Source organism: Hylobates moloch, unplaced genomic scaffold (assembly GCF_009828535.3).
Source record: "Hylobates moloch isolate HMO894 unplaced genomic scaffold, HMol_V3 SCAFFOLD_15, whole genome shotgun sequence".
Taxonomy (NCBI): Eukaryota; Metazoa; Chordata; class Mammalia; order Primates; family Hylobatidae; genus Hylobates; species Hylobates moloch.
Window position 1 is genome coordinate 28677305 of NW_026652290.1, and position 13582 is coordinate 28690886.

The following is a 13582-nucleotide window of genomic DNA, read 5'->3' on the forward strand; positions in this document are numbered from 1 at the left end:
GGGATGCAAAATGGTTTCAACGAAGTAGAAGCAGAGACTTATATTGTCTCCTGGTGGCTTCACGATACTCACACCAGTAGGAAATAGATGATAAAGGGGCTTATGGGCTTTGAGGGGGTAACTGATCCTAATTATCAAGGGGAACCAGGACTGCTGCTACACAATGAGACAGAAAGAAGAGCAGATGGAAGTCAAACAGCCTTGGGGGGGCCTGCTAGTACTGTCTTATTCAGGGGTAAAAGTCAATGGGTCGGCTGGCGTGGTGGCTCACACCTGTAATCCCAGCATTTTGGCAGGCTAAGGTGTGTGGATTGCCTGAGGTCAGGAGTTCAAGACCAGCCTGGCCAACATGGTGAAACCCCTATCTCTACAAAAATGCAAAAAGTAGCCAGGCATGGTGGTGCATGCCTGTAATTCCTGCTACTCGGGAGGCTGAGGCAGGAGAATCACTTGAACCCGGGAGGCAGAGGTTGCAGTGAGCCGAGATCGTGCCACTGCACTCCAGCCTGGGTGACAGAGCGAGACTCTGTATCAAAAAAAAAAAAAAAAAAAAAATCAGTGGGTCATTACTACAGCCCTACAGAGGCAAAACTGCCAAGACCTCAGATTCCTCAGGAATGAAGATTTGGGCCCCATCACAGGATGAGGAACCAATCCCACTAAAGCTCTAGCTGAAGGCAACGGGAGCATGAATTGGATGGTGGAAGAGGAAAGCCTCAGGAAAACCTGAGAAAGATTACAGAATGAGTATCCTGTGGAATGCTAGGTGTCCCGCATGTCCTTCTGAATTATCTTGATTCTGCAGGTGTCCTGCTTTTCAATGTCTTTGAGCTATTTTACAACTTTATAAGTTAAAACTGATTGCAATGCATATAGTTTCACCCACGGAGGTGCAAATAAATTTTGTCCAGCAGAGATACAACTGATCTCCCCATCCCACTCTCCGAGTAATCAGTTTAATATTTATTAACAAATCCATTTCAACATTTCTGATTGCCTACATATGTCTGTTATTTGGGGTCTCCTTTGAACACCTTACTGGTTCCCTCATTAGTTCATGAGTTAAGCAAAATCTTCAACATGTGTTCATTTTATATTCATTCAAGAGTCGTGATTCCACCCTCTAAAAACTTTTTTCTTTTAACAAAAGACACAAACACAGCTATGAACTCATGACCAGCTGCATGAACATGGACTGTATCTTCTATCCATATTTTCCTCCTTTCTGTGTTAAGTATAGATTTTAATATTTTAAGTAATTATATTTTAATTCTTTCTCTCCCGAATAAAATAGTATGTGAGCTGCATTGGTGACAGTTCACTTAACAATTCAGTGTTCGGAATGCTGAATATTAAGGTTGGGTCTTGTCAGAACCAGAGGAGGACAGGACTTTGCCCAGGGATACTGGGCCTGGAGCTGGACTCAGCAACTCATGGAATCTGGATTTGACAAGTGAGTAAGTTGTATAGAATTCTTGTTGGAAGCTTGTTTTTAAGCCAAAATATAGGTAAAGGAATGGATGAGGATGTGGATGTAGTTTTGGGGTAACCTAACAGGCAGCTATTATTGCTTATTTTTTTTCCATGACTACTCAGCATCCAAAGCCTTCTAAATTGGGAGACATCTCCCAACATGAGCATCTTTGTGGGAGGAAAGTCCTGTTATTTGGGCCCCTATCCAGGACTCTGCACTGTCAGGGGATGCCTCGACAGCACAAGCAGCCAGTGTCCAAGATGTGACTTTGGCAGAGGCTTCCTAATCACACCCTTTCCTATGGCATGAGCTGGGCCATCAGCACCACCCAGCCTCCTTGGATCCTCCCCAGTTCCTGGGTATCTTTCTCCTGCTACCTAGTTAATTCTACAAATTCCTGTAAATTCCTTTCTGTTTAAGTTTTCATCCCAAAACCTTGAATCCAGGTATAGTAAATTTGGTTGGAAAGACATAAGCAGTTACAAATGTCCTGAGCAATGTTTCTAATTGGAGATCCTGTGAAAAATGCCCATTTTTATTTAGGAGAGCTCCCTCTGCTTCCTGACCAGCCCTGGTGGTTCCCCTGTGTGGCCCTACATGGCATGCCATGCCTCCTACTTCTAGGGGAATGCAAGTCAAAAATTCCTTCATGATAACCATTTCTGTGCCTTCCACAGAAAGACAAGCCCGAGTCTTCAATTCAAGCAAGTTCCCAGGTGATGCAGATAATGCTGGCCACCAACCACACCTTGGGTGTTGAGATTACAGCACTGAAGACCTGTAGAGAAGCGGCTGGGAAGTAGGGAGGAGCAAGATCGAGAAGGGTGTTAAATGCCGTGTAATGAAGTTTGTGCTTGATCTTGCAGGTGATAAGCAGCCATTAAATGACCCACGGGGAGTGAAATAAATAGACTTCCATTTTTAAATGGCACTGGATGTCATGTGGCAACAGAGTGGGAAAGGAGGGACAGGAGGCAGCAGAACCAGTTAGGAGGTGTGATAGGTACAACAATGGCTCCCCAAAGATGTCCATGTCCTAATCCCCATATGGCAAATGGGACTGTGTAGCATTATTAAGTTAAGGACCTTCAGATGGGAAGAGTAGCCTGGATGACCCAGGTGGGCCCCATGTAATCACATGAATCCTTAAAGTGGAGAACCTTTCCCAGTGAGCCTGAGGGAGATGTGGTTATGGAAGAATAGCCAGAGAGATGCAATGTTGCTGGCTCTGAAGGAGGAGGAGGAAGGGGCACAAGCCTAAGAATGCAGGAATGGCCTCTAGGAACTGGAAAAGGCAAGAACACAGCCTCTCCCCTGGGGCCACCAAATGGAGCACAGCCCTGCTTGATTTTAACCTAGAGGGACTCGTTGGACTTCTGACCTTCAGAATTACAAAATAGCACACAGGTGTTTTAAGCCACAAAGTTCATGGTAATTTGTAATGGTGACAATAAAAAACTAATATAGGAGGCTATTATAACCTTCTAGGGAAAATAGTGAGAATCTCATTTCTGAGAGTGGCAGCAGAGAAGGAAGACAGACCTGGTTTGGAAGATTATTCAAGAGATAGGGATGAAGGGACATGGTCACCAACCAGGTGGGTGTGGGTGTGGGTATGGGTGTGTTAAGGAAACTCACAGGTTTCTCTCTTGAACAAAATGGGCCCATTAGTCAAAAGGACCGCAGGAAGGAAACACAGGAGCGTGAGTGCAGAGAAAGGCAGTTCCCTCCTGATACTACTCAGCTCGTTTCTTCAGATTCCTTTTTTACCAAGAAACCTTCTAATCTTAACTCTTGCACGTTCCCTACTGGGAAAAGCATGTGCTCAGCAGCCAACACAAACAGCTGCTCTGCTCATCAATTATGGTTTTCACTCTAAATTAATGAATTGCCATTCTAGTCATAAACCAGGCTTCTGATTTTAGTCAGAGCAAAACAATTTACCAGGGTTTGATCTCTCTCAGAAGAGCTGACAGAGTTGTTTTTGCCCCTGCAAAGTGAAGGATTAGACCTTATACCACGGTGATCCTGGTAAGGTCTCCTTCTCTGGCACAGTTTGCAGGCGGGAAAGGGTTGGGAGAGGGAGGGCTAGAAGAGGCTGCCTAATGCTTTGCCCTGTGCCAAGTCAATTGAGAATCAGGAGGTTCTGTGCTTGCAATTTAACAGCTATTTATAGCGTGCATTCTGAGATTCCCTCACACATACCACAGACCTGGTCTCCAGAAGAAAAATCGCCCCCCTCTGGAACTCCCTGCTTACGAACAGCAAGGTAGAAGCCCAGGCAAGTTGTTCTGGGAAAGTGCGAGATTGCGGGGGGTGGGAGGGTGAGTTTTGGTTGCAGTTGATCTGGAGATGGTCGGTTTCATCATAAAGACTTATTGGGAAATGTGAGAAAGAAAATACTGACTTTCTAAGCCCACCTTGAATTGTTTCTTTACCTACGCCAAACCTGCCAAGAGACATCTGAGTAAAAGAGGCAAAGGCATGGCTATTACCCACCCCACTGTTCAGATGAGGACACTTAGGCTCTCGGAAGTTTAAGCTACTTACCTAGCACTGCATCATTCAAATGTCAGAGCCAGGACTTGACCGACCTCGGTCTTCTGATGCCAAAATCCACACCTTTTGCATTTTGAGTTTGTGTCCTATGTGGGGAAGGACACCCTTCCCTCACCACCCACCCAGCAGGTCTTTCTCAGTCAGTGGTGGTCTAATGGTTCTCCTGCCTGAAGGTGTCCGACACATTCAGGGCTGGTGACTGGGGCACCCAGATCATCCAACAGTAATTGATATTATCCTCTGACCAGTAAGTCCTCCCAGATCCCCTTCCTATGTGCTCACCTTCTGCAATGTGCTACAGAAAACAGATATAGGGGCCGGGCACCGTGGCTCACACCTACAATCCCAGCCTTTTAGGAGGCTGAGGCAGGCAGATCACGAGGTCAGAAGTTCGAGACCAATCTGGCCAACATGACAAAACCCCCGTCTCTACTAAAAACACAAAAATTAGCTGGGCGTGGTAGCACACACCTGTAATCCAAGCTACTTGGGAGGCTGAGGCTGGAGAATCTCTTGAACCTGGGAGGCGGAGGTTGCAGCGAGCTGAGATTGCACCACTGCTCTCCAGCCTGGGCAACAGAGTGAGACTCCGGCTCAAAAAAAAACAATGAAAACAGATATAGGATAACAAAAATCCTCTGCCTTCAAAAGGTTACAGAGCAACACGGCCTGAATTGTGCTGAATTGTGGAGTTGGAATGAAAGAAATGGAATGGGGACAGAGCTGCAAAACCAGGAACCAAACCCAGGTCTGCCAGACTCTGGAACCCGTGCTCCTGCCGGCAATGCTAGACTGTTTCTCCATCAGAGTGCTTTAAGGTCTACAGAGTGTTTTCCAGACAAATAAATCAAGGCTGAGAGAGGTGAAGTCACCTGTGGCTTGTGGCAGAGCTGAGAAACCTCCAATTCCAGATGACACAGCCTCTTGCCATACTTCCCTGCTTTTCTCACCTCAATGCTCTAGGTCTAGGCAGGGGAAGGTCTAGACAGAAAAGAGGACTCCTGTGATGTCTCATGAGAACTGTGATGAAGGGACTCCTTTTCCCTGCTTCCAGTGCCCATAGCAAGGAGGGCATCTGCTTCCCCCAACATTTTACACCCAACCTCACTCCAGCCAACCCCCTCCAAAATACACAGTGCTACTTACATATTCCTTAATGTCCTTTGATTTCACAGCCTTGTAGGAATAATACGCAGGGTAAAGGGTGCCAAATATAAGCCTGGAGGGAAGAGAGACAAAGAGAAATACGATTTTTCATTTATCTTATTTAATGGAAAATGTCTGTCTTCAATGCCAAGAGCAGCTCTCTAAGCTACAGAAAGTGCTGCTGTAGGGCTTGATTTATTTTTATGAACACCCTGAAGGTGTTCTGCTTGTAGCTGGGGCATCCTTGGGCACCTCTATCTTCTGTTAAAGCCCACACCCATCTTCCTTCAACCTGTGGTTTGGCAACATGGAAGGGTGGCTGGGGGTCGTGGAAGCCAAAAATGAGGATGTGAAGGCACCAAGACCCCTGAAATTAAAGGCTGCCTTTCTTCTCCTGCTGCTAACCCCCCTCTGAAGCTCTATTAAGCCTGCAAACACCTCAGGCTTCTTTCTCCATCAAAACCTTTCCCCTCAAATTTCACTCCCCTTGGACTTGATCTCAGCATCCTGCAGCTAGAATAAACTCTTCACATTTCATAATGTAAATCCAATCAGGCCAAGCCCTCCTCCTACCAATACAGCCCCATCTTGCATTAGCCTGTTTCTCATTGCTCTTAAGATGAAGAAGCAAAAATACCAACAACGTGACACTGTTTGGGCAGCAGCTCTCACTGATCTATGCTCAGGGCTGCCTTGGGTCATTAAATGATCTCGTGCTCAGCCCTGCCTCTCAGGACCTGCACGGCAGATCTCCACCTGCCCTCATTCTCTCCACCACGCACTATCCCCCACCCAGAAAGCCTTTGCCTGTGCTGTTCTCTCCTTCTGGAGTCTTCCTTCCCCCTTCTTTGTCTGGTTAATGCCTGTTCATCCATCATATCCCAGCTCCAGTATGACTTCTTCCCTGGCCTCCCTAACTAGCTCAAACCTCCCCACTACACTCATAGCACAATGTACCTATTATCAGGGTGTTCTTTTATTGTTGTTTGTGTGATGCTTTGATTGACAGCCCTCTTTCCACAGCACTGTAAGTGCCTTGAGGGCAGAGAATGGATCTGTTTTGCTAAACACTGTGTTCCCAGAACCTACCCCATAGTAGGCCCTCAACAGATATTTGTAAATAAATGAATTGAGCTGGAGGTTTAATCTTTTCACTTGACAGATGAGATCACCCCAGGTGCCAACTCAGGGCCAAGCTGACTGGGTGCAGGAGTGGGCCTGGCCCAGCCACTATATGAGCTGACATCTCCTGTGACAACCCCACAGATGGAGCTTTCAGAGTCCCTGCAAAGAGCTAGCCTAGTTACAGAAGACACCACACTGAAGAAACCCAAAGCTGTGGTTCACTGGGTATTGAGAGGCTGTACAGAGAACTTCTAGTCCAGAAGCAATTTACCTAGCAGGGGTCAGCTTTACCATGAGCACTGTTGCCAGGGAACACCCTGACATTCCACAATCATCAGGTTTCCAGGGAAAACAAAGTTAACTGAACCAAGTCTGTTTCTGGCACTGAAAGGGAAAGGGCTGTTAACTCTTGACTCACACAGACCTTGCGCGAAGTGCTTTAGAGCTTTATCCCTCTTAGACTGCCTTGTCCAAGGGAACCCCTTTTACAGACAGGACTCCAATGCACAGAGCAGCCAGTCACTTACTTGTCTAAGGCCTCATGACCAGTGAAGGGTAAGGCAGGTGCTGGAGCCCAGCCAGGCCAGCCTCCTCCAAGCCTGGCTTCTTGTGATCACTGTGCACTACCTTGGGGAGCCGCCCACCCTCCAGGAAGGCTGAAATGACCTGTGTGAAGAGCAGGATGAGCCACTGGGGGGACGAGAGAGTAGTGGAAGGAAGGGGAAAAAGTAGGACTGCAGGTGAGGGGGAAACATTTAAGACAGGGTAGTGCCAAAGACAGCAGGCAGGCCAAGGGAGAGGTGGCTGGGGAAGCCTGCTGGGTTTGGTCATCGCCCCCTTGGTGAGGAAGGTACCCACACTTCTCCACACTGCCTCCTTGCCTGCCCCCTCCTAAGCATTCTCAGTTATCCAGGAGCCTCACTTCCTCGGGGAGGCCTTTCCTGACCTGGTCACCCCCTGAAGATTGGGCTCCTCTCCCTTTTTAGCTCCTGTACCTGCCCCTTTCTTAGCTCCTGTCCACCGTATCTACTTGGTCAGCTCAGGGCGCGTCTCTCCCACAAGACTGTGTGTTCCACAAAGCCAGAGATGGCGTCCCTCATTCATAACACACTCCTGTGCCCTGCACAGCAGGAAGGGCTCCGTAAGTGTTCACTGTGTGAAGTATCAGAATGGGGAAGCCAAAGCCAGCACCGTCCAGGGAACGCTCATGACCTTGGGACTGAGGTCTCGGTAGCAAGGTGGACGCCATACAGCACCAGGCTGATTTGGCAAAGCCCCGGGCACCACGCCATGGACTGGGGGGAAATAAATACACCACTCCTCGGGCACAGGTGCCATGGTTATTACCCATGTCTGCCAGGATGGTTTCCAGCCCCTGCCCTGGGACAGCATGTGAGCAGCAGAGGAGAGACAGGTGGGAAGTACAGCGCTACCCAGCAGCCGATTGATGGGATCCCTGTGAACCCCAGTGGGTCGTGACACCCTCTGAATGGTCACGGAGCAGGGAAGGCAAGACAGGAAGGCCTGTGCTAGGTTGGCTGGACTCTTCTGGAGTGAGCTGGTTGCCAGCATCGTCCGCCTGGCTCCTGTGTGACAGCACAAGGTCCCTACACACGAGTTTGCTTTTCAGTTTCTAAAAGCTCAGTAACACTTAGCATCTCACTGCCCTGGGGAAGGGGAAATGGGATGAAAATGGTCAGTTCTTCTTAACCTATTTTGGAGGTAAGAAATAATGAAGGAAGCAGGCTCAAGCCAAAGGGGCTTGGTACTTCTGCCCCTTCAGACCAAGTACCCCCACGTGGCCCTTCTCCACCGGCCTCACTGGCCTTGCTTCCCACCTCTCCCTCAGCCTCGGGTTCACAGAGCCAGCAGCCAGCAGCTGTCCCCTGATTAAGCCACATTCACTTGCATTCTGTGACTTTCTGGCTGCTCTTTCTTCTGTCCGAATGTTAGCACAGGATCTTCCCCAATCCCACAACTCTTGTTTTTCCTGATAAAGCGCCACTAATCCTTTAAGACCCATCTCAGAAATGCCACCTCTTCTGTGAAGCCTTTGGTTACTGCCCCTTCAGTTTTCTTGATACTGTTTAAGCCTGTGACAGGCCTTATGTAGTAGCAGCAATAATAAAACATTTAAAATAATATTATAATATTATATCGTTGAGTGTTCACTGATGCCAGGCACTGTTCTACAAGCTGTACTCACTCTTTCAATTAATCCTCTCACATACATAGGGAAAAAGAATTCTTACTACCCCATTTTACAGACTGGGACACTGAGGCTTAGCATCATTACTCACTCACCCAAGGAGACACAACAGCCAGGTGCAGAGCTGGGATCTGAACCCAGGCAGCCTGACAACAGAGCCTGCCTTCTCCCAGGGCTGCCTGTGCTGGCTGAGTCTGTCTCCCTAGTCAGATCATATAGTCCTGGGCAATCAGGAGGGTCCCTCCTGCCTGGCACAGCACCTCCCCCTTTAAGTGGGTGCTCGAAATTCTGTTGAGTAACAAACAAGCAATTTCAATCTCTCTCCAAGGAACTCAGCCCACTGATAGACTCACATAACTTTCTACGAAGTCAGAAAAACTGTGGTAAAATAAGAGGGTCTAAAGCTCCTTTAATGCTCGAGCTGGGCTCAAGCCGAGGGAAGGTGGAAGGCTGGAGTGCCATCCTCCAGAGAGACCAGGCTCTGCACTAACACACTCCTTTCGGTTATCTCTGAATGGAACTCGCACCTCACAGCTCTGCGCCCACCCTCCCTTCCCCCCACTGTCATTAACTGTTACCCTGAAGCCCCAACTCTGTGTAAAGGCTCCATGGATCTGCCTGCAGCATTTCCCTTTTATCTTTGCCCTTCACTCCTCCTCTTGCTCCAAGTTAGGGGTCTTTATCCAGGTTGCCTCCCCACCCACCTCCTCCACAGCTGCAGCATCGAGATGGGAGCATGAGCCTCATGTGAATACTACACTCTGACGCAGTTGTTCCCCACTGGGGTGATCTCGTTTCCCAGGGTAATCTGGGCAATATCTGGAGACACTCTGGTTGTCTGAAAGGGTGCTACTGGCAGCCAGTGAGTAGAGGCCAGGATGCTGCTAAACATCCTACCATGCACAGGACAGCCCCTCCCAACAAAGAATCATCCAGTCCAAAGTGTCAATTGTGCCACTGCTGAGAAACCCCAGTTTCTAGACTAGTGTGCTGTTTCCTGGTCCTTGGGCCATGGAATCTTCACCAGACCATCAAGGGTCATTTTTTGAACCCCAAGAGTCATTTTTTTGAACCCCAAGAGTTCAAAAACTGTCCAGTGTCCCAAGAAAAACTGTAAATGCTCTGATAGTGGGGGATGGCCACAAATGGTAAAGACCACATACGTAGCCTGCTGTTCAATGTCAGGGAAAACACAGCTCTGAAGTTGCTTATCAACTTCCTGGGGCTCTGGCCAGAAGAGAGAGATTGCTGACCTAGGGCATAACTACAAGCTGTGGCACTGCTGTTGCTGACCGTAGCCAAGTCCTCTGCAAACCATGAAACAAACTAGTATTTTCCACAGTCTTCTCAGGCATCCCAGAGTTGCACCAACATGTCCCAATCCCAAATTGTACTAAAAATTTAAAAATCAATGCTGGCAATATATTTTTCTAAGATTAATTTTTTTAAATGTAAGAGGAATAACAAGCGTATTTATACAGCTGTTTATACCAGTAAAAAACAAATCACACTGAAGAAATTGTATGTCACACAAGGGCTTCTGGAATGCTCTGTTTCTTGACCTGAGCACTTGCTTTATAATTACAAATATATATAAAACTGTACACATCTTATTTCATAATTTTTTTTGAGACAAAGTCTCATTCTGTTGCCCAGGCTAGGGTGCAGTGGCATGAGCTCTGCTCACTGCAACCTCTGCCTCCCAGGTTCAAGCAATTCTCCTGCTCAGCCTCCCGAGTAGCTGGGATTACAGGTATGCGTCACCACACCTGGCTAATTTTTGTATTTTTAGTAGAGCCGGGGTTTCTCCACATTGCCCAGGCTGGTCTTGAACTCCTGGCCTCAAGTGATCCACCCGCCTCAGCTTCTCAAAGTGCTAGAATTACAGACGTGAGCCACTGCACCCAGCCTTATTTCATAATTTTTAAAAATGTCGTACAGTACCCAAGAAAATAAATTTGCAGTCTTCCAATTCATGAAGGCACACTGTTTCATCTGAGCATTAAAATGTATTAAAATTTACACTGATTGTTTTGTGCCTTTTGTTCTTAATAAAAATATAATTTTGAATTATGTTTTCTGAAGATACTTTCTAAAAACATATAAATCCATTTTTATCACTTTTTATGAGAATTAATCTCCAAGACTCTTTTTGCTGTCTACTCTAACAGAAGAATCCTCCTTGATTCTTCAGCTCCTTTTGGCATTCCAATAAATATGCTATAATTCTTATTCTGGAGAAAACTGTAACACAGAGCAGATACATTTGAAGTCCCCTATATGTACTTTCCTGATACAATCCTTTTCCTCCTCCCCAAAACTCACCACTATCCTGAATTTGGTGTTTATCATTCTCACTATGTTTTTATTAACTACATGAGCCATGCATAAACAGAAAAAAAGTGTTTATACCTGTTTACATATTCTACAAATGGAATCACACTAGATGTATTCCACTGTGATATGTTTTTTCATGCAAACTTATGTTTTTGAAATTCAATCCATGTTGACACTTGTCTTTCTAGATCATTTTTAAAAATTATTTGTTTTATTTTTATTTTTTTTTTTTGAGATGGAGTCTCACTCCCATTGTGCAGGCTGGAGTGCACTGGTGCAATCTCAGCTCACTGCAACCTCCACCTCCCAGGTTCAAGCGATTCTCCTTCCTCAACCTTCTGAGTGGCTGGGATTACAGGCGTAAGCCACCACACCTGGCTAATTTTTGTATTTTTAGTAGAGATGGAGTTTCACCATGTTGGCCAAGCTGGTCTTGAACTCCTGACCTCAGGTGATCCACCCGCTTCGGCCTCCCGAATGCTAGGATTACAGGCATGAGCCACAGCACCCAGCCTAAAATTATTTATTTATTTGTATTGACACAGGGTCTTGCTATGTTGCCCAGGCTGGTCCTGAACTCCTGGATTCACTGATTTCCCACCTCAACCTTCCAAGTAGCTGGGATTACAGGTATGTGCCACCCGCATCCAGTTTTTTTAGATCCTTTTTAACTACTGTGTACCACTTTACTATATGAACATATTATAGTTTATTCTGTTGATGCATACTTAGGTTCCTTCCTATTTTTCCCCTTTACAAACAGGGCTGTGATGAACATTATTATACATGTCTCCTTGGGCACATTTGAGACCTTCTCTAGGGTATCTACATAGTGTGGAACTGCTGGGTCAGAAGGTACAGCATCTTCCACCAGATAACGCAAAACCACTTGCCAGAATGACTGTACCAATTTATACTCCTTCCTGCATGTGTAAAAGATTTTAATACTCCCCATTCTTGCCAAACTTACATAGTCAGACTGTTAGATTTTTGCCACTGCGATGGGTGTAAAATGGTATCCCATGTTTGTTTCAATTTGCATTTCCTCAGTGGCAGGTGAAGTTAAGCAACTTTTTATGCCTGTTGGCCATTTGGGCTGCTTAACTACCCTTTTATATTAGTTTGTCTTGTTCTTAGTTTATGAATTTTAGGTATAAATCCTTTCTTGGACATATGCGTTACAAATGTTTTTCCTCGATATAAGCTCTTTTAACTTGGCTTGTGGTGAATTTTCTTGCTTTCTAGCTTTAAATTTTATATAGACAAATATATCAGTCTTTTCCAGCTTTTTTCTATCTTGTTGAGAAAATCCTGGTCACGTATATTTTCTTACAAGAGTTTTAAACTTTTGCTTTTTCAATACTAGATTTTCATTCATTTGGAATTGATATTTATGTATGATGTGAGTTAGGAATTCAATTTTATTCTCTTCTACATGGATCCCAATTGTCCCATCCCACTGATTTGCAGTGCTACCCGTCATATATAAAGTTTCCAATATGCATAGGTATTATTTTCAGCTCTCTATTTGACTTTTCTACTGTCTAACCATGCACCTATACCACAGTGTCTTTATAATAACCATAATATTAACAACCATGACTTTATAATAAATCCTGATATTCTTAAAATTGTCTTGGCCATTCTTTTTTTTATCAGAAATTTCAATGTAGAATCTTGGCTATTCTTGACCCTTTGTTTTGCTATATAAATTTCATGATAGTTTGTCAAGTCCCACATAAAACCTTATTTAGATTTTGGTTGGAATTTCACTGTATTCATAAAATTTACTAGAAGAATCACCATCTTTATGGTTTCAAGTTTCCTCTTTGTGAACATGGTGGCTTCCATTTCCTCATGTCTTCTTTAATGTCTTTTTATTATGTGTTGTAAATTTCTCCATAAAGATCTTGTACATGTTTTGTCTTACTGCTAGGCACTTTAGGTTTTGGGGTTTTTTTGGTGGCATTGTGGATTTTTAAAATTAGATTTTCGAGTGGTTACTCATGGTATATAGGAATGCTACTGACTTTCCAGGCTGCTCTCAGAACCACTAACTTTTCTGTAGTCAAAAGCATTTGGAGTCTCAAATGCATTACGGTGAGTGAAAGCAGCAAACTCAAAGGGCAACATGTGTTATGACTCCATTTATATGCTCTTTCTTTCTTTTTTTGTTTTTTTGAGACGGGATCTCACTCTGTCACCCAGGCTGGAGTGCAGTGGCACAATCTCAGCTCACTGTAACCTCCACCTCCTGGGTTCAAGCTATTTTCCTGCCTCAGTCTCCTAAGTAGCTGGGATTACAGGTGTGCACCACCACACCCAGCTAATTTTTGTATTTTTAGTGGAGATGGGGATTCACTATGTTGGCCATGCTGGTATACGCTCTTCTGAAAAAGGGAAGTTTATAGGGACAAAAACCAGATAAGTCATTGCCAGGGTTAGATGGGGAGATGGGAGGTTGACTCCAAGAATGTGAAGGAATCTGAGGGAGGGATGGAGCTGCTGCCTACCTGACTGTAGTGCTGTTTACACAACTGTATATGTTTGCACAAACTCAGAATTAAAACTCACACTAAAAAGAGTGAATTTTACCAATTTCACCTCTATACACCTGTCCTTTAAAAAAACCAAAGCATTCAGAGGAATTCACACTCACAAGTGAGGTGTGTCGTGGGTCTCCAAAAGTGGATCAAGTTGACCTGAGCATCAGCCTCTAAGCTCTGAGACAA

General features: G+C 45.4%; 1 protein-coding gene across 2 annotated transcripts in view; it reads right to left on the reverse strand.

Moving 5' to 3' along the window:
* The window catches only part of REEP1 (receptor accessory protein 1), a 123816-nt gene that overhangs the window by 61563 nt on the left and 48671 nt on the right, over positions 1 to 13582 (reverse strand). For both annotated transcript variants that reach the window (XM_032176561.2, XM_032176560.2), the window contains exon 2: positions 5180 to 5252. In XM_032176561.2, the coding sequence (XP_032032452.1) occupies positions 5180 to 5252 (73 nt within the window). The remainder of the gene's footprint in view (positions 1 to 5179; positions 5253 to 13582) is intronic.